This window comes from Atheta coriaria, unplaced genomic scaffold (genome assembly GCF_025399875.1).
Source record: "Atheta coriaria isolate IRGN ID8LTWV9N9 unplaced genomic scaffold, Caltech_Dcor_3.1 hic_scaffold_5_pilon, whole genome shotgun sequence".
NCBI classification, from domain to species: Eukaryota; Metazoa; Arthropoda; class Insecta; order Coleoptera; family Staphylinidae; genus Dalotia; species Dalotia coriaria.
In genome coordinates this window covers 3979623-4001259 of record NW_027045447.1, presented here as the reverse complement: position 1 = coordinate 4001259, position 21637 = coordinate 3979623, and the positions used below count along the sequence as shown (strand labels likewise).

Genomic DNA, 21637 nt, shown 5'->3' with positions numbered 1-21637 from the left:
TAGGTAAGGTGGAAAAATCCACTCTGGATTTCTTCACTGGGCCCTCATATTTCTTAGGTTCAGGCTTGTCCATTGCTACATCCAAATAGTTAGTAAAGATGTTTAATTTGAGATGAAATAACTTACCAAGAGAAGAAAATGGTTTTTACTTGATATATTTAGAGGGATAGCAGGTAAAATAATACAATTTGTTTCCTGTGTTTACTAGATTTTGAAATTACGCTTTTACTTGGCAATTAAAGTAAAGATATAGTATAAATGTAGATAAAAATATAAGCACCACAACTATGTTTCTTTATAAAAATTGAAATCGTAGAAATTTAGAGCATTTATATACAAATAACTCAATCGGAGAGGTTATCGGTAAACTAAGAACTGACATTTCAAGCCAAGAAAAACCCCAACGTTTAAATGTAATTCATTTTAATGTGCGCTTTAGGCTTTAAAGCAGCAAAATGTTATTAATTTTATGTTATTCTATCAATTTTTACTAAATAATTGTAGTTTGTTGCGCTTGTCAATATGGTAAATTATTATATTTATTAAAATGGTTAGACAACTAAATTTAGTAACTACGATATCTAGGTTGGTAACCTGTCTTAGTTCCATAGTTAGTTCCATTTCAACCGGCCATCTTATAGCTTGTTATTCCACCGCTCGTTGATTCAGTTGGTGATAGTGAGCATAAAAGTTTTATTTCTCTCACAAGAATTGCAGTTTTGTGATAAATAAGTGCAAACCCAACCAGGCGTTTTGTTACACAACGATTTCTCATGGACATAGAATGAAAGTGACTGTAAAAAGTAAGTCTACTTTTCAGTCAACATTGGTAAGTGGACTACCCCTCTCTTGCCAAAGCTTCTTGTGTATCTTTAGACTGGACAGGTGTAGCCACATGGAAATGGGTAGCAAACGACGATAGCTGCGGAATTTGTCGCATGCCGTTCGACGCATGTTGCTCTGATTGCAAGCTGCCTGGTGATGACTGTCCTTTGGTGTGGGGCCAGTGCTCACATTGTTTTCATATGCACTGCATTGTAAAGTGGTTGCAGTCACAACAAGTCAATCAACACTGTCCGATGTGTCGGCAGGAATGGAAATTCAACAATAAGTAGCTGCATAAATTCGTGTAAGTTCCCGGTCATTATAAATTTTATTCAAGACTTTAATATCTAACCATAACATGATAAATGTGCGTTTGTTTGTATTTATGTGCGATAGTTCACATGATTCTCCGGCACGAAAACACAGATGGTTGGTGTGTTAAAAGGAGAATGAATTGTTTTGCGACAAGTCGAAAACTTCTGCAATGTTGTTGTTTTCACACAACGATAAGATTTATTTATTTTACATCTCTGTAATGTACGATTCATACCTAAGAATTCGATGTTCTTAAAATAAGGAATTGCGATGAGTCCGTTTGTCATCATCACAGCGTTGGCGGACAACTGTTAAATAAATTACACACAATAACAGAGTGGCAACAAAAATAATAAATGAGTCTTTAAAACAAATTAGGCTTCGTGAACGCGGCGATTTTGACGGGGCGCACTGACATGGATTTCATGTGTTTGTTGTTTGGTTTTGGTCGACATAGGACAACATAATATGGTTCCGATAAGCAATTAAGAAATTAAATTTAAACACATGCCGACCGAAAAACAGAAATTTTCTAATAACATTCACAATTCCCATCACCTGACGGTAAGACTCAGCTAGTTCCAATGGTTTAATGAATGCACATACTAAATTCAGTAAACAAAGTACTTTTGAATTATTCAACTTCAGTAGCCGTCGATAGGGCGTACAATTTAACAAAGTAAAGAGCCGCGAACCGTAATTTGACATTACGCCGGTGGTTTGATACCAAGCGCATTGTTGTTAATGCGATGGCATTTGTGCAAGAATTGTGGGAACGTTTCCTTCCTAACAAACCACTTCAAGATTTGCGAAAACCTCACTGTGCGCGACTAGTCTAGTCGCTAATTTACTTGCATTTGCTTTGCGGTTGTATCGAGTGTGTCGACTGCCTTTTTTTGCATTGAATTCGAATTAGATTTTCTCGTTGTCATACCTTCACCCATTAACAAGTCGCGAACGCCGCAATAAATTCTAACGACATTAGTTATGTCAGTCATAAAACTTAACATAGGAGCGGTTTTTAGGAAATTGTTGAATGTTAGCAAGCCAGTCACAGTCACCTATCGTGTTAATTATATCAGACATCTGTCGTTCGATTTTTCAAGTTAATCCCGAAGAGTTCTAGCTTACAAGCAGAGTGATAAACTAATTCCGGGATCTAAAATTGTAATTGTGCTATAACGCTAGAAATCATAAATGTTTGATTGACTTGAACTAACAACTGGAATTATCAATTAACAGAGAGTGTGGGCATGACTTAATTGACATCCGTAGCGGCATAAAGTAAATCTATGATTGTTTCTTTTTTATTTACAGAATAAATACGCTGTGGCAATATTCATTTCGTCCTGTATTATTATGTTGTCGATGATCACTGTACTGAAAAATGACTGTAACAATGTAAATTAAAAGTTTCTCTTTACTAAATAAAAATCGAAAGTCGTTTCCCTCTTAGCCCCGGCCGACACTCTCACACTCGATGCAAATGCGGTCACGTGTTTTCGTTCCGCGACTCTCTTTTGATGCACGTCGCGGCGTTAGGCGCGCACGTTGTCCCGAAGAATGTACACGCATGTAAATTCTAATTAAACCCGAGCGCTCGTTGAGCGTGTCTCGTATCTATTTCAAGCGGAGAAGTAAATGTCATACGAGGTCCACCATGATTCGTATAAAGTGTAACCTTTTCAAAGTCACGTAGAGATATATACGGGCAGCCGCCTTGCGGCTTGCATGCGGCATGCACTTGCATATGCCAGAATTTATTTCTTTGCTATACAGTATGTGCAGACAACAACAATACCACACGCATGACTATCACCTGGTGGGCCTTACAGCAGAATGTATACCAAAATTGTTAGAAACGTGTTTATTCAATTCAATGTTTACATCTTTGTTTAGTGAAGTGATTCACATCGTTTTTATCGTAGCTGAATTTTGGATAGAGATAGATTTGAACTTAAATTGGATGAGATATAAGTAGTTATATATTTTGTCTTGAGATGGCGCTAAGTTACACTTATTTACACTAAATTATACATCCGTGTAGCTGTGAGGTTCTTTTCACGTTCTTTTTGTGCCGCGAATTGTTTTATCGGTGTTCGATAGATATTTGCGTACACGATACGTTTATAAACTTGTTATCTGGTGTTTTATTTTTATTATTTTACGTATTTATACTATAATTCCTTATCTTAATACCAATATGAGTTTTAACTTCGGCATGAAAGTAAAATTTCAAAAAATTAAATTTTAATAACCTGACTGATGACAAGCCGCTTCCAGGAAGTAATCATATTTATAATTTTGGTTGTGTTATTCTTCAAATCTGGAGACTTTCTAACATTAAATATATTTAAAAAAATTAATTATGAGTGTCATAAAAGAGTAAGCGACTGTTTTGCGTTAATTTGCTAGTTTTATTGTTTCATAGTTTTTTTTTCGTTCAAGAGAATAACCCTGAACTTTTTATACTTCATTCATTTTCATACTATGTTTTAATGTTTAAATTTAATTATTTTTCGCAGTATTAAAAACAAAGTAAATGAGCCCTTGGCAGCAATATTGTATCTGAAGTTTAGAATCAGTACTCAATTAACAGTGTGTTTGTGCACCTTCGAAGGAGGCTTAAACTAGTTTGTATTCAAATATCGTTTTAAAGCATTGTACTTGTAGGTTGAAGGTGCTAATTGTAATTTTATGTTGTGCTTCTCAACGTGCACAAAGCTTAACATAAAATTAATTATCTGCTCAGTCCGTTCATATTCCATAAACTGTAAATTCACTAATCTTTGCACTTGCCAGCCGCTCTATAAGGAAAATAAGCCTTCTCCTCGACACGCGCTGATTTATTCACACTTTAGAAACACTTATTCATTGCATAACAATTCCTTTTTCTTACCTTTCCTTTTCGTCGATAATTTCAACGCGTTTATAGTTTGCCAACGTGCTAAATGCATAAGCACTACTATTGAAACGCTGAATGCAACATTTATACATTATTCACGTTATACACCATGCATCCCATGGCGTTGATCATAATATCGCTTTACAAATTTACCAACTTGTGCATTTCGCAGCAAAACCTACGGTTTGTGCTGGTTCTTCGTGTTGGTTCGTGACCGATCTGACATTCTGGCACCGGCTATGTTGCTCGAACCACGCGAGAATTATTCGAAATATTGAAACACTGCGTTATAAACGATCGCGAAACTTTTAAAAGGTAAACATGGCGAAAATGCTCATTTCTCAGCGCCTCGCCCACGATTCGGTTAGGAACACCCGCACCGTATTGCGGCATGGTAAATCTGATAAACTCTCGGTAAACGTAAACTTTACTCTTGTGTATTTACATACCTCTGGTACTCTATAGTTATGCAAATGCGCTGTGTTGTCTATACTAGTGCGAATTGCGTGAAAAATAAAGTAAATGGTAACGATTCAATCGAAAGGCCGCACCGACGACGTAAGCGCACCGAAATAAGTACTCCATCCCCGATGCAAATCTACGGCGTGCGGCGCGATAACCTCGGCGCGCAAAGCTGTGTTCGTTTCGTTTGCTATTTGGTGGTTCATAAATGCGATGTTTCTATGTATGTAATTTATTTTATGCTCCCGTTATTAGTTTTACTTGCTCGTGATCGCGTTGCTATATGCCGGTCGTCATGGGACGTGAGGCAACAGGTGTTCGCATTTTTTCCATTTTATTGCCTCAGTTCTTATGCTTCTATGCTTCAAATTAAATAATGTGTATGCATCGCTCGTTAATTGCGTTGCTCCAACACCGAGAACAACGAACAAGCTGAATATCGTCCGCTACCGGAACGATCTCCTCTACGTGGTGTTGTGCGTGCCTGAACTCAAACTTGAGTGCTTTTCGCGATCGTTACTCGTCTCGTAGTTTCGATTTCTTTATATCTCGACTTTAACACGCTGTGCTCTTGAAATGAACCCATTAATAATGTAATAAGTAATTATTTCAGTAATTAAACTAGAGAGCACCGCGGTAAATTTGAGTTCATTCAAGTACTTAGGACGTAATATAGGCCGGTATTTAATATCTTTATAAGATACCATTTGCTATTACAATGCGGATCTGCGTCATAGTGATCATTGTCTTATTGTGAGTGTCTTCTTGACGGCAACTGCAATTGCAATACAGCATAATAGTGGCAATAATAATGATTGAGTTCACATAAACAGTAATTCCACTCAGGCGGCAATGGCAAAATGTGACTGAAATTCTTTAATCAGCTTCATTATTTGCGATTGTATTTAGCATGCCAGTCACTTGTTTGTTTGACTTCCACTTGCATTGGCGACATATGACGCCAGCCTCGAACATAATTATTTATGATTGTGACATTTTTTCTGTGCATGGCGTACACGGTTATTTACAGCCGAGTGTGTTGTGCGTTTCATCTCGTGGCTGAATTGTTGTTCGGCGTATTTTCCCTGCAACATCTGTAATTATTACACAGCTGCTTTTTATTTAATCAACGAAACACGCGATATTTAGCTGTTTGTAAAATGCGCGATGTGAGTAATGTTTACTTTGCGCAACGTGCCGATTTTTTTGTGTTTTGCATGCACTTTGAAGCCATTAAAATTTTAGTTTGCACATCTTACGAGTTCTGCATTTCCAAACTTACTCAATTTAACCTCGAAGCGTCCAAAACACTCAACAGCCACCTCTTTCGCGGAGTAAAACAAATTTCAACAAGCTTGTCGTAATTGTTAGGAAACCAAAGCGTGCAGCGCTAAAAGTTTAACTATTACATATGTAATTAGAATTGTAGTTGTTTGTCAGCAGCAAGCAGTGAGTAACTGCAAACGCGTTTTACACGAACGCACGAATTTTATTTATTTTTACGCTGCTTTGTATTTCCCTAATTTTTGAATTTATGAACGCCAAACGCACAAGCGTTATGGCATTACATTGGCATCAAAAGAGAAAATGCGACAGTTTTGTTAACTTTACGCTACTGTTTTATGCTTTCTTGTGTTCTTGGTATCTTATAAGAAGTCGTTTCCAGACAAGAAAAAAACATTTTAAGTAGACGGAAATTATTTATGATTAAACGCATGACTACAACTTTGAACCGATTGGCACCCGGTAATAGACCGATGAGTTGGATAGTTGTGAGAAGTATGTTGAGTAAAAATTGCACATTTTTTGCCAATAAACCACGACGTCTCTGGTGATTGAAAGTACTTGATGGCGCATAGTATGTACATTTTAAAAGTATGTTTCCAGCTCATTTAAAATTATTAAAACTTACTTTGCGAACTGGTCAAAACAATTTGAACTTAAATGAAATGGAAAATTCAAGTAACGTGTGACATTAACAGCATTGTAAAATAATAATCAATTTTTGATTGTTTGATTTTCTACAGTTCTTTTGAGTAAAGAGGCGCTTTCGTTCGTTGCGCAGGCCGCTTCACTTCCGCGCAACAGACACTAAATTTGCACGTGTTAGTGCCCTCGATAAGCGTATTGAAATGCGTAAATTTGCCCATCCGCTCGTGCTCTGTCTCGTTCGACTGCTTCCAATAATAGCAATAAAAGCAAACTAAGCTGGCCGATTGTATGGATGATTATTTCGTTTATTGGGGCGGTGCGTATGTACAGCACGTGTCAACAGCTGGCCGTCCAACTTTCGTTTTCGTACGGCCTCGAACGACAGACGATGCACAGTCTCAAACTTTCAGCTTGTTACAAAATACGAAATAATACAATCTGGCTTAAAGTACCTGTAAATTTGATGTAACAATGCAGCCGCTGGGCCTGCCGCACGAGTCAAAAATCCAAGAGCCCCTAAAGTTTACAATACAAGCTGCACACGGTTTGAGTTTTATTTTTGTGCTTGTATTAGTACGCCACCTTTGTATACAAGCGACTATCTGTTTTGAATCGTTCGTGCATGGTGGGGCGAGTCTAGGTAGCTGAGCGTGGTAACGAATACCACGCTTGTTCACGTTCAGTATCATCTGTTTAGTAACTGTAGCCTGTTGCTTGTTGTGCGCGCGCTCAATAATTTAGTCGCCTGCTACCGCTCGTTTGTTGCGAACGTCGTGTGTGCGCCCGCGTGTGTGATTCATACGATAACGATTGTTGTTTACTCAATGTGACTCAAGTGCGGCGCTGTCGATTAGCATGATTACCACGATGCGCGCGAACGGTACTAAAGTGAATAAGCCTCCTCCGCCCGTACCGCCGAGGCCCAGCAAAAATGTCGTCGCCGAGGCACTCGCTAAGTCCCGAAAGTCCGACAACGGCCTTGCTAATAATAACATTACCAACGGTACACCACCCGTGGTGAAGTCGCAATCCTATTCGGCTATATATAAATTTAATAACGCGCCGAAAATAGACCGCGGGGTAGTCACTGAGGAACCACCAAAGCCTGCAACGCGCACATTGATTTATCAATCAGCAAACATCAATCGCTGCCGGTCTCACAGGTGCAGCCGCTGCGAAACCGAGTGTCTTCCGTGGAAGAGATTAGAGTCAATGTGAATCGGAAAGAATCAATCAAGCGCGAATGCAGAACGGTGACGAAAACGAGCAGCTTCAAAACGAAGCCGCCCGAAGTCATCCTGTTACCGGTTGAGCGCACTAAGCTGGAAGATCGGGACTCCAGTTTGGAGTCGCTTTCGTGACTCTGAACCCATCTCCCGATCTAACAGTTTTAAAACGGACGCTAATAATAGCTCTGATTCGGTGATTAGCGAGGATGAGGGCAATTGGAATAACGACACGACTGATAGAAATCATGTAAATACGCTAATTGATGAGATGTTCGCAAGCGTGTTGGATTTGCCTGATAAACCAGAACCGGTCGCCACCGCGGTTGACGATTGCTCAGTTGGGCTGGAGTCGCCAAAGCCACCTTGCGATGTCGTTACCATTCGAACGGCAGTCTGCAAGGACGAATCGAACGATGCGAATGACTCACCCACTCCACATCATCAAACGAATCAAAGCAATCATGATTCGAAGAAAACAATTGTTGTACTCGAGCCTCGGTGCGAACTACCGCACCAAAACGTGCCAATCACGCCAACCGCAAACGTAAACACACCTGCGAACGCCAATGACGTAAATGCGAATAATATATTGCCTAAAAGTTATAAAACCCAGCGCAAAATTGATGACAAATTCAATCATGAATTACTAATATCTGAGCTGTCCTCCATGAAACGCGATCGGCAACTATTTAAACGTCAACGTAACCCGTCGGAAAATTCCTCTTCGTCTCCTTCGTCCGAGTGCAAAATTCAGCACTCTGATTGGGTCGAGGTGAACGACGCCAAAGAGATACGTCTATCCAGCTGCCAAATCACTATTGCAGATGATGACGAAAAGGAGACTAAGCAGGCGCCGTGGATATGCCATTTCCAGACTCGAATGGCTTTCTAACCTACACGGGCCCACCTCCGCCCCCGCCCTCAGCGGTTTTAACATTGAAGGACCTCCGCCAGCGCCTTCGTCAATTGGACGACCCGGAACGAACAGGAACCCCAAGAATCCAGCATCGACCAACGGTGAAACCAGGATCACCTGCGCCCAGTAATTTGACGCTGTTGGCCCCTACTACGAAATGGTAAGTTTTTCATGACTTTTCAAATTCGTGTATGGCGTTCCTTTTATTATATTTGTGCTTAACGATGCGAAGTTCCCGGCTGGTGGCCCGCCAAGACCAGCCGCGGACAACGCCGGTGCCCACTATCAACTCTCCGCGGATGCCTCTTGTTGCTTCGTATTGCGCGTGTCGCCGTCTTCGCGCTCTCGTATTATTCAAACATAATTGAGATAAAATTACAGTCCATTAAAATGCGCGCCGGCGATTTTTTTCTATTTGTGTCATGGTTCAGCGCAACCGAGTTTCCTAGTACTGAGTGCATTAATTATGGGCGGAATAAGCCAAGCGAGCGACGGAAACTTGCGACGTTATTCTTCGACGCTCAGGGCCGCCGCCATCGCGAAATAATACTCGAAAACATTTTGCGATGACATACTATATAGGTGCTTGCCATACTGTAATGCTTGCTGAATATGCGCGCCCGGCGTTCTCTAACCTTTCTCGTAATATCCTGCGTTAGGAAATACCTCTTATGTCTTGCAAAAGACTGCAAGCGAGTGAATAAACTAAGATCCACCATAAATTTTATCCATCTTCCATATTTATATATATATATATATATAAATGTATTACGGTACGCCAGTTTTGCTAAAACGGTTGCAAACAAACGATGAAAAATTCGTTTAGGCCTAGTAAGCGGTAATAATAGAGAGGAGAGAAGAACCTAGCGACCTGCGACTGGACTGCTGGACGGCTCAGACACGACTGAGTGCGGTGCTCCCTGTACACTCGCCTTTATACCATGGGATTACCCGCTAATAGTGGTGGAGGAAGGACTGTTTTCGTCCGCAGTTTGTGTCGGGAACCTGTGCTGGAAGGGTTACTTGATTTATTGCAAGGATACGTGGTGCGTGTGCTGGCGAGGACTGGGTGTAAGGTAAAGTCATTGTCATGACGATTTGTTACTATAAACCCCTCGACCTCTAATAATTTCTAGTATATATAAGGGATATAAATATACGTTAACGACGTTGCCATTTTGTTATATTTGCAAATACGCATGTCGTCTTTGCTTATCCAAACAATCCAAATGGCCACCAGACGAAAAAACGCATTAAATAGAAAATCCAATTGTCTATTATCATCACATCAGCACATCGCATCTAATTATCTTGAGAGTCAAAGACGCGACTAACCCGCGTCATATGTTGCATTGTTCCACACGTTTACGACGATGGTTTACGCCTAGATCAGAACCGCGAAGCCGGCGACACGGCGTTAGCTGTTTTGCCGCTAAGAATTAAAGCTTTTGTGCAGCAAATATAAAACTTTTGTTTTATTTGCGGGACGTTTGCTTCCCCGTTGCACACTGGTGCTTAGCGCTTGCTAGTCGGGTTGAAAACAATCACTGAGAGACAATAAAGACGATGAATCGAGAACAAAAGCGAGTGATATAATCACCATCGCGCTCTGCAACGCAACTCGGCACTAAAGATTTAGGCTGCGATGCGCTGTTTTAAATGCGGTTAGACTACATCATATTGCTTTAGATTGCAAATGGTAATGAAACCGCGACGAATGCATTTTATGCGCGTCGTGCTAAAAGTGCACCGGTGTAGAGTAGATGTGGAGGTTTTACGATTTACCATCCGGTAAAAATTTCACGCGATCGTAAAAAATTGAACAAATAGCCGACCAGACCGTGTTATCGCTAATTTTCCGTACCAATTGTTTCATATCTTTTTCATTTATCATTTGTGCAGTGTTATTCTACCTAGAATCAGACAGCCTACAGAATTCTATATCACTTATACAGCAAGTTGAGTTGATTGATCAGTAGTAATTTGTACGGTCTCGCATTTAGTAGCGGGAAAATCAAATTTAATTACCTGATTAACCACTCGTTCAAGGCTTCAATCCATATTTAAAATGATTGCACTCACATTTATGTATTAATTACGCGCCGGCAAACGAGCAGATTAATTAGATGCACGGCTTCCAGTTCGAACTTTCATAAATGGGAAAACCGTTATGACGCTTGGGCGACAAAATCCAACTGGATGTATTAAAAACGATTTTTTGTTGTTGTCAAATTAACAAACTTTCGCCCGCATTCATCGCGCACAATTACAACGTGCTTTATATTTATTGAATCAATTGAGCATTGCGTTTGGTTTCTATTAGAGTTGTATTCGTGTCAAGTTGCAATTGAATTTCATATGAAATTAGCCTTTTTACTCATAAGTTGAACTTTTCTGCACACTTTTAGTGCTTCGTTATTTTATACGTCGATATTTTATACATCCTTTAATACATTATATTGCTATTCGATTGCAGGCACACGCGCCATGCGTAGCTTTTTTACTTGCAGAACTTGCACAATCTTCCACTGCATTAGGCTCGGATCGTGGCACTGCTAATTTAAAATTGTAATTGAAACGTTTAATTGCACTTTGCAGTTTTGATTAGTTTGTCACCAGATTTAATATCATTTGTTCATTTTACGATTGTGTTGCGACTTCGAAATGTTTATTTCTTGCCCCAACACAACGTGTCTGAATAATAATGCCGCCAAAACGTGCGATTGATTTTAATTAGCCCGGCCCGAAGGCTTCTTGCAGTGGTAAAAAAACACATTATGTTGACGGCGCTCCGTTGTCTTGTCTCTTGTCTCTCCTCTCATGATATGAATACAATTGCGTGTGGCGTGCGGCGTAATGGAATGCGGTGATTGCGACGAAGTGTTGAGAGGTTTTGTCGTATTCGTAATATTTACATTGTGTGCGGAGAGAAATAGGTAACCGCGTGTGTGCAATTTTAGCGCGGTTCTCCTGCCTCTGCAGATCTAGGCTTGTTCCTTCCTCGGTGTTTACCCTTGTGTAATTGGCGAAAAAATCGCTCTGATGCAAATGCTCAGGCGAACTAACTCTGAGAGAGAGCCCGCGTTGGCGATAGACGAATCCGTTGAATGGAGGATAGGCGCCCGCGAGAAGCGTTACATAAATGTTATGACCTTTCGAATTATATAATCGTCGTGCTTTATAAATATATGCCGTACCTACCTAAATTCGAATGCACGCCGCAACATAACAAGCTAGCGTTCCGAACAAAACGTTGGATTGTTTGGTGGGCCTCTTTGACTTTTCTTTGCCCAAAGGAAACCAACTAACGCGGGTAGTATTTAAGGTACCAATTGAACAAAGCCTTTTTGCAGTTGCAAAATACTATAAAATGCGGCTCTGACATAGAAAACTTACAAATGCATGAAATGCAACCGACTTGCGGCACACGCGCTGCTATTTTTATAGCTTCATGCACTCGCGGTCGGTGGTGAGCTTCTTTCTTATTCTTGCTCAAATGCATAAATCATAAACGCAAGCGCATTAAGAAATTATCCAACTATAATATACTAGAGCATGACTGTAATTATAGTACTAACAACGAGGATACACTGAAATTGTTACGAATGTTACGATTACAATTAACAATCGACGCGCACACTCAAATGGAAGTAAAAATAACACGAAAACACATATACAGACAGCGGCGCAACAAAGCGAATTTATGAGTTGTATATCATAAACGCATACGCATGTACGTTATAGTGACTAATTCCATTTAGTAAATTGCAGTGATGTAGCGCCTCGGCCGATTTGGTTTCACTTGGAACACGACCATCGTAAACTTATGTACAAACGCGCACATCAAACGCATTCTTGTTTTATATTAGTTTGTTTAAGACATTAATTAATTTTATCTTGCTAATTGCAATCGCATACACGCCGCGTTTGCACGTACGAGATGCGTACGTACACGACTACAATCGTGTACCGGACTCCACTTCGTCGGTTTTGTGCATCCACGCTCTGGACCTGAGCGTCGAATGCAACTCGCAGCATGCGAAATGAAGAAAGCACTTCGGTCTCTTTTTTCTACTTGCATTCACAGTCGCAATTTACGTGCGTAAAATTGCGCACAGCATCGCGTATCGTTCGTACCCCGCATTTAATGATATCCGCTCATTTTCTAAAATGTATATAAATATAAAACCGCATGAAATATATTCATGTCGTGCGTGTGTTGCGAGCGTGTAACCGCGTTTGAACAATTTTTATTGCTCGACGACAGAGCGAGCAGCAGTGTCCGACCGACCGACAAGGCGAGGTACACCAACGACACAACATTCGCGACTTTCTATGCCGCACATTTGTATGTTTAAATATGTATACGTTCAATGCGAGCCGCGGTGAATGAATGCGCATGTAATTAAACGCATCGTGATTTTATTTGCAAGTAAGAGCGCTGAGTATGCCACAGAAAGTCTGCAACAAAAATGTGTTCAATCAATTTGATCTGAAAACGGCAAAAGAAAAGCAAACAAAACAAGCAAAAGTTCACTTTAAACCTGCAAGTAGAAGTACTAGATACATATTGCAATATTTAATTTTCCATTAGCAATTTTGTTGATTCATGCCCATGCCCGTATTGGCTATTAGTTTGTGGTATACTTTGATTCTTTGTCCCGTCTACCGTTGCAAGCCGTCCGCTGATCCGCTTGCGGCGCGCTGAATCGAAGAATCTCGCATTAGCGATGCGGTTAATCCTCGGCTTCTCGATGGCTCTTCGCGAACGAAACCTAAACAACAAAGTCGCGGTCGGCGAGCTCGAGTTCTACATCTAAGGCGCGTTAGATACAATGCAGGTAACCGTGCAGCATACATACACTAACCGATAGTGGAGTAGGTTTGGCTGACTGACTTCTTCTATAGTGGCCTGGACGGTCGGAAGAACGAAACTGCCGTTTTACAGTTAGAATCGACGCTGAGACGTTGGAAAGACGTGCGTCGGCAGAGGAGACTTATTTGCTCGAGTTACGTAGTCGAGCACATCATTCGCCTACCTCACGACTTGTTGAAAGTACTTTCAACCTATCGATTTGTCTAGTTTATGCATCCGTGTGCGATACCTACGCGAAGACAAAACTGGAGCTGACGATGCGTCAACTGTGCTCCAAAAAAATCGTCGATTGTCGGAAGCGAGCATGTAGACCAGTTAAATACGATCATGCACGATAAAAATTTCACCGACGCTTGTTAGTGTCTAGTTAAACAATGGTTTGCAACTGGAGAAAAGAAAACGATGACGGTAATGACTCGCGACGTGCTCAACATATAGTGTCATGTGGCTAAAAATAAAATGCTTATCATTTGGAACGAAAACACAGCCAGTCGCATTTTATATATATTTTTTAAATTGCCAAAGTGCTTTTTGCACTGATAATATAGTCTCAAGGAGGAAATGCATGAAGATTACGCCCGGTTGACTGGCTTAAAAGAAAACTTAATGCCTTATCAGCTACTTAGCATGTGCTGAATTTCCGCCATTTACTCGCGCGGTCACCGAGCTTGTCGTTTCCAGCCGAACGCACTTTAATCGCGCGCTCGCTGCGTCCGTGTTCGGAAAGCGATTACGTACACAGGTCGTACAGGAATTGTGTCTATCGCTGAGGCGAGTCAATCAAGCACGTACTAATTTCCTCCTAAACGCTTATTTTTATTTGATCCGCGCGCATTCTTCCTGACGCCGCGTCAGACCCGCGCTGCGCACCGCGGAGGTGATAGCCGCCAGCATGTTACGCAATCGAGGCGGCAATATAACGAGAAATCGCACATGGATTTTTAAATACTTTTTTAAATTCAAGAGTCTAGATTAAATATATTGTGGCGGCGGCCACAATTTTTAATCCTTTGTGCGCTGTTCGCACCTTTTGCGCATTTCTCGTGCGGTGGACACGTGAGTCAAACGAATGTAGCGAAGCAATGCGACCATGAGATATTTCCTAACGTTCGATATGTAACGGTATCGGAAACTAGGGAATAACAACTAAAAGCACATTAGACACGATCTTGCGCTGCTTGCTCGTCGGAATAGTGTCACACGGTTAAAACTCACGAGTCTCTCAAGTCGAGTTATGTCGCAATGTTGAAAAAGTGCATTATAACGCTACTGCGATCGCGCATTATATAATTCCATCTCTCACACCATGCAAACGCGATGCAAACACTTTGACAATTGCGTTTATACATTCGCTATTTGCGCGGAACTGCGCCGAGATGGATGGAATCGCATCGAATCGCAAATTATCTGTGAAGTTATTTCTTCATGGGCGATGTGCGACTACGGGCTCTGATTTGTTATTGAAATATTTTAAATGTTTTCATCGCCACCACAGCGTTATAAATGGCAGTCATTCCACAGCGGTTGCTACCGTTTCAGCTCATCGCTGAATCGTTATTGTAACGCTCGAAAGAAATGCGTATGGAATATTTGCACTAAGATAAATAAAACGTCGTAGTATCATGAAGACCGCAAAGCTGCAGAAACATTTTCACGGCGCAAATACTTTCCTTCTTATACTACGCTTCATGGAACATAAATTTATCGCACGTTGCGATGATGTGATTCTGTTTGCGAAAAAGTTTGCTTTCCGCACTGCTCGCGCGCAAGTTTTTTTCTTCTGTTTTTAATTAATATCGCATGGTAATAAGACCCAACGGATAATTCACTATTTACTTTGTTGGTTGTTTTGTCGGTGGAACTCCGGAGCATCGCTCAATACTCGAGCACACGGTAATCAGTATCGTTGCAGTTTATTATTTATTCAGTCTGCTCGATTGCATCGCGTGGCGCGCGCGAAATCCAATAGAACCCCGCAGTTGGGAAGCCAACCGAGCAAAGCGAACGATTGCGTAATTAAAGGTCATATACAAGGAGGAAAATTGACTTATTCTACGGTTTATTACCATTCTATCCTCACCGTGCGCTTAGTCGGCGGCGAATTAACCACGATGGCGTTGTGGTTCTCTGCGCACGGACAGAGAACATGGCGAATCCGACCTAGGGCCGCACTCTGCGAGTACAATGACTGAAGTAGTCACTCCGAACGAAACGGACGAACCAGCTTGACCGCCGCGCATCGGTTCGCGCGCTCTTGGTAAATTACGGATGATAAAATCAACAGAGCAATAATAATGTATTCATTCGGTCGGGCGAAGGGGCATATCGCATATTATTATAGTGACGCTCGCGCGCTACGATTATTACTCTAAATATATTTGCTTTGCTGCTTAATTTAATCCCAGCCCGTGTTTCCGTTCGGACAATTCTACCCACACAAATACACGTAAATACAATGCCTGTCTAAACTTTTTACTGTATTTTGATATTCGGTGTTGTAAAGTTTAATATCCTGGGAACTAGTTTGAGAAGACGACGAAAACAAAATAATAATTAAAAAAAGTCTCGCATCTCAAGGACTTTCCTGCGCGTTTTATTTAAACTGCGTAGAAGTAGTATTTTGGTGTTTGTGTGTGATTTAATGTAGAAATAATAGAAAACGAATGGATTAAATTGCAAACAAAAAGTCATGAAAACTCTTGCTGGATTTACTTTTAAAAAAATCTCCATGCTAAAACTGTCCACCTGCCATTCGCAACATGTTTAAAGTACGCGAGAAAGGTCGGTACTAGTCATCTTGTGCTACGTACGGTGAAGCCGCAAAATACGCAGCGTTCTAATAATTGCGCAAACATGTATTTTTAAATAATTGCCTCGAAGCTCATTGAATTTGCTAATTGAATATCTTTTTGATGACTCCGAAACGTATAATTTTCCGGTGTTTGCGTTTTCTTTTCGTTGTGTTTTTGTTTATTTGCAATGCCGGTCCCATAATGATTGTTTATATAGTTGTTAGGCGCGGAGTCGTCCTTCGATAAGCAAAGGAACTAGCAGCACGGCATGCAAATGTGCTCGATGGTCGTAATCGTAACTACGAATTACGGCATGTACGAAACGCGGTTCACGTCAAGATGCGATTGCTTTACTCGCATGCGCATGGCTTTTTAATGCTTTATAATATACCCGGGAAGTGATAAAGTTAATGTTTGAGAACGAACGTATAGGTACGTAAATAGTCAATTTTTTTGGAGTCTGAGTCCGCAAGAAACATCAAATAAAAATTACATGCGAATTAAACGCTTGCGGAGATTTTGTGAGAGCAAATTTAATCGCACGTTGCGTAATTTCGAATCGACATTATCAGGAAGCGTAATTACAGTCACATAATGATCAATTAAATTGAATAGTTTGCAGAACAACGTCTTGGACTTGCCTGAGAATAGTTAGAACTGGTTATAGTCGCGATTGCAAGCTGCTTAGATTGATATTATCCATAATGCTAATATAATAAATCGTCATTATCGTTTCCGGAAATTTCTCTTTTTTTTCTGCGTGATCTTACACAATAACAGTTTCGGAATGTTTTTGAATCTTTGCGAACATTCTTTACGTAGATTTATTCTGAGCATTACGATTAGAATAAGCTACAAGTTGATTTTAAAACAAAGGAAGTAAAAACGACAGTTTTATTGGATTTTAAGTGTTACGTCTGGACGAAGGAGAAAACACGGCGTTTCGTAGAATATAACTCAATCGACAATAAAACCATTGACAATCATAATCTATAAGTGTGGATAATAATACCATACAATTACTATCAGTTTCCTGTTAGGAATTAATTGAAAAGTAGAGATTGTGGAATTAGTAATTAACCGTGTCCTCTAGTTGTTTGCACTTCAAGGACTACTTTTCTATTGCCGGCGATGTTGTTGTATTTAATCGAAGTACGAAAACGAAGGTAGACATTATTTACGCGTTCGCTTTGCTGAAAGCAAGATAAACCGTAATAACTTTTGTTGTCGTTGAACGCAGGCCGCGCCGTGCCTATAGCTAACGGCAGAGAATGCATTTCGCTCGCTACCGCGGCCGTGTCGACGAGTCGTATTAATAAAACGCTCATATCGACGCGCTGTACATGTTGTACTTGTCAATGCAAACGTGTTTCGAATGCGACTCACGGACAGTCAGCCTTGACACTCTCAAGTCGCACACACATACGAAACAAAAGCTTCCTGTACCTCCCGTGGCATATCTCCGCTGTGAAATTAAATCGCAATTGTCGAGGCTTTACTTTTATTGAGTCAATTGAGTCACAAAATCAAGAACTAATCGAATATTATTACATGCTCTAGGTGATTGTATCTGCGCTTTATTACGTTGCACAATCTATTATAATTACATAAAATGTAAATTATATTTTATTGTGTGATCTACTTTGGTTCCAACGGTCCAAAGTTTCGAAGTACGCGTCCGACTTTGTGCGTTAGTAGTGTTTATGTTGGCCTAAATCGTTCCTTAGCGCCGATACTCGATACTCGCATGTGCGTACTCCTTGTATAAACTCCTACTAGCTATACCGTTAGCTCGTACTACGAGTCGTGGTGCGTTCTTTGAGGTTGCGAGCTAAACTTTTCGCCTTGCCGATGCGTTTGCCGCGCTTCGTACACTTTTCGATCGAGCATAACGCACGATTATTATTCTGTTTGCGCCGGTTGAATGTGAGTTAACTGCATGCAAAAGGCTCTGCGTCTGCTCGTTTACATTTTCGTGTTTGGAGCGACTCGTTACTGAATTCCTATTGGAATACATACATCCGGGATTTTCATAGCTTTACTGGCGCATTTACTGCGCAAATAAATATTTGATTATTTATTTATCTTTTTGTGGTGCATTGCAATTTGCATTCGCCTATAACTCTATACTTTGCGCATGGTGTACTCTTCCGGAAAATATTTATGGCTTGTATCATCACTTTCTTATCATGGTATACATGTATTTAGGTTTAAAATGCGAATAGGAACTAACCCACTCCCACTAGACGGTAGTTTGTTGCGGTAATCATATTCATGATGTCAACAAGGCATTGTCGAGTTTCTTTACATAATCGCTTCACATAGTGCACATTGTATATATGTGGGACAATGCGAATTGTTTTCCGTTTTATAAAAGTTTTTTAAATGAGCAGGCGTAACATGTAGCAATGGACGATTACACTATCTTATCATTATTGCTTTATTTGCAGTGCACTGCGACTAAGCGAACTTTCTACTCGGCGTTTATCTGCTGCGTGTGTTGTATCAAATTGCGTGAAAATTTTACGAACGATGCTTGAAGCTCACTGGCGCATGAGATTCGCTCCTAACTTATTATAATTAACATTTACGTGAACCCGAACATCGCAATTCGTGAAATGATTATAGAAAGCTGATAAAATGTTAAACTGCACCGAGTTCACACTGGTGATCACCTGCGAGTGTAAATACCATGCCATTCAAATGGAAATCAGCAACGGAAAAGAATATTGCATATATTTAGAGGAATTTCTAGATTAGCGAGAGCAACTCTAATAATTATTTCAATTATAACTTTAAGTTGCGTGAACGTAAACATTGCAAATTTGTGATAATAGAGAAAGTCCCGCGATAACAACCCATTTCATTGGCGGCGAAACAGCGTTCAGCGATTAACTTTATCTTTTCTCGCTTTTCTGTGTTAAAAATCGATTCACCGTTTCTCATCCCGCGATTGTAGTGATTCAGCTTTATTTCAAAGACGCAATGCATTACGAATTGCTCTGTTTCGTCTTTCACTGGAACATGCATACAACGACTAACGACTCTTTTCAGTTTCAAATTTCCATACAAGTAAGCGAAAACCGAAAAAAAAACTTGTATTATAGTAGTAATAATCTTATAAATTGCGTTCTCGTTTCACTTTGGTTTTGTTTTGCTTTACTGTGCAGCGAGTTTGCTTTCAGTTTTCTATGAAATAGCATCTTTTCACAACGATTTATCCGCGACAGTGCAGGCTGGCCGAGAGTAGACCGTAATGAGTGATCTCGCAAAACGTCTCCACATCTCCACGGTTTCATAAACGTTCATTAAAAAGAAAGTACAATTGAGTCGTCGTTTTTTCTTGCTTATTTGTATGCTATTTGTTATATTTAGCTGCCAGCTGTATCACCCACTAAGTCATCATTGCGTTGCGCGCATTAGTTAGAAATTTAATCTCTTCGGTTTTATTGGCAGATTTGCACGTGCGCGGCGGCACTGGCTTTGTGCAATGGCGGCATGAAGATGAAAGGCATTAAAAATCTCAAGTTGTATAATTATTACGTTATTATATAAAGGAGGTTAGAGGTTGCAGGCTTAAGCCGCGATGATATAAAAAAAAAAATATTATATTGTGTTAAATTCCGCGACGCTCTGTGAAATGAGCAATGCGTGTGTGTTTAAATATCTTCTGTGTGTGGCTTTTGCATTATAATTGTTAATGCGATGGACGATCGCCGCAGCGCGTAAATTGGCGTCTATCATCTGCGAGTGAGCGCCTGCGTGAAAAGCGAATTTTATAAGAAGAGCGCAAACCTTCGTCGTTACTAATTGAGTTGACACGAAAGTCAGGAAATGAAAATAACATCGATTTTTGTAACTGATGTCCGCTTGCCTTCTTGCTCGGCTGGTTGGCGACGAATTAACAACAGGAATGTAACTAATGCAAACCGCGAACCGAACGCGATTAACAACGCACGATTTCTATAATCGTCGAAACGGCCGGACGACTTTTTGGCGGACGTGGTTTCTATTCTTCCAGCGTAACGCGATTGACATTCTTTGGGCATACAGAAAGATATCGTGATTGCCAACGCAGACACGCTTTAATCAGCGTGTGCGCGATATGCAAGCGATCGAAAATTCCCATACACGTCCGAATTGACCCGTTGTTAAACTAGTTTAGGCATGCTGTTCTTGTATAATGATACTCGTTGTTTTCGGCGATTGCGTGCTTTCCGGTATAAAGGTCGCACGATGCTGATGACTATCGCGATGTAGGTGTTGGAATCGTGGAAAATAAAACCGATATCCTGCTATTAGTGAAAGTAAACTATCTTTGCGCACACACGACGACGCAGTACGTAGTTATTATTGCGGCTGATGAAGGCAATGGAGCGCCTGATGCATCGAACTGTTAATTAATTTCGTTTCGCCGCTAAAGAGTGTGGGCGTTACGTGCGCTCGAAGCGCGTAGACTTTCCTTGATCTAGCTTGTTCTAACTTTCATCAATTATATAGATGTGCATTTTTCTCATGGCATTTCTTTTGTTGAGATTACAGTATAGTCTGCGGCAGCTAGATCTCTCACTGCTCTCGCAACTCTGGTCTCTCAACGAATCCATCCAGGACTTCCGCCATTCAGCAGGAGCAGGACGAGCGTAGTATTCTATCACCACCGTCCCCGTCTCCCACGACCTCGTCCGGTGAGGACGTCGATGGAGACGACTATTTTCAGCCGTCACCAATGCGGTTTCGATTGGCACCACCGCGGCCGCCGCCTCATCGGCGCACAAGCAACAGTTCGTCAGGAACTGGCTCTAGTGTGTAAGTAATTGGCTTAACTTTAATGCAGTAATGTCTTCCGAGTGATTACATTTTAATTTTTATTATTGTTTGGTTTAGGTGATTGGACATTCCAGGACTGCAGGATAACTATTTAATGTATGTGATGTGCGTTTCACTAATTCAACGATCGCCACGAGCGATTTATGTATATACATAATAGTATTGTTTGTGATATAGTTGACTACTTAAGAATTAATGTAGAACAATTAATTTTCATATAATTTGTCATTAAAGATAATAATTTTTATTGATAACTTTTGATTGACTGATTTAGAAATATTGACATTGAATAAGTAAAATTGGCGATCTACAATTAATCTAAATAAAGTTTTAATAATTGTCATTTGAGGGTTTCTTTTTCATAGTAAAATTTGTCTATGTATATCATGTTTATGACTTTTTCACTGCTAACGGCTTGGTACTTCATCGATCAACACATTGATTGTTGGTACGGTGTTGGTGCGATTGAATCCAAAGGCCGGAGATTGTTGATATGAGGCGCATTGCTGTTAGGTGTGTGAGTGAGGTGTGAATATGCTGCTTGTTGTTATCGTGTTT

General features: G+C 40.5%; 2 protein-coding genes across 2 annotated transcripts; both read left to right on the top strand.

Moving 5' to 3' along the window:
• Positions 1-609: 609 nt before the first annotated feature.
• lmgA (lemming A) lies at positions 610-21422 on the top strand. Its single transcript, XM_065301882.1, has 4 exons — positions 610-803; positions 877-1129; positions 20795-21058; positions 21137-21422. The coding sequence occupies exons 1-2, from the start codon at positions 785-787 to the stop codon at positions 1113-1115; spliced, it is 258 nt and encodes an 85-aa protein (XP_065157954.1). The 5' UTR covers positions 610-784; the 3' UTR covers positions 1116-1129; positions 20795-21058; positions 21137-21422.
• LOC135792093 (uncharacterized) lies at positions 7041-8714 on the top strand. Its single transcript, XM_065302712.1, is given in 3 exon segments — positions 7041-7653; positions 7696-8515; positions 8517-8714. Coding segments are annotated over 3 exon segments (1377 nt in total). The 5' UTR covers positions 7041-7294.
• Positions 21423-21637: the final 215 nt, after the last annotated feature.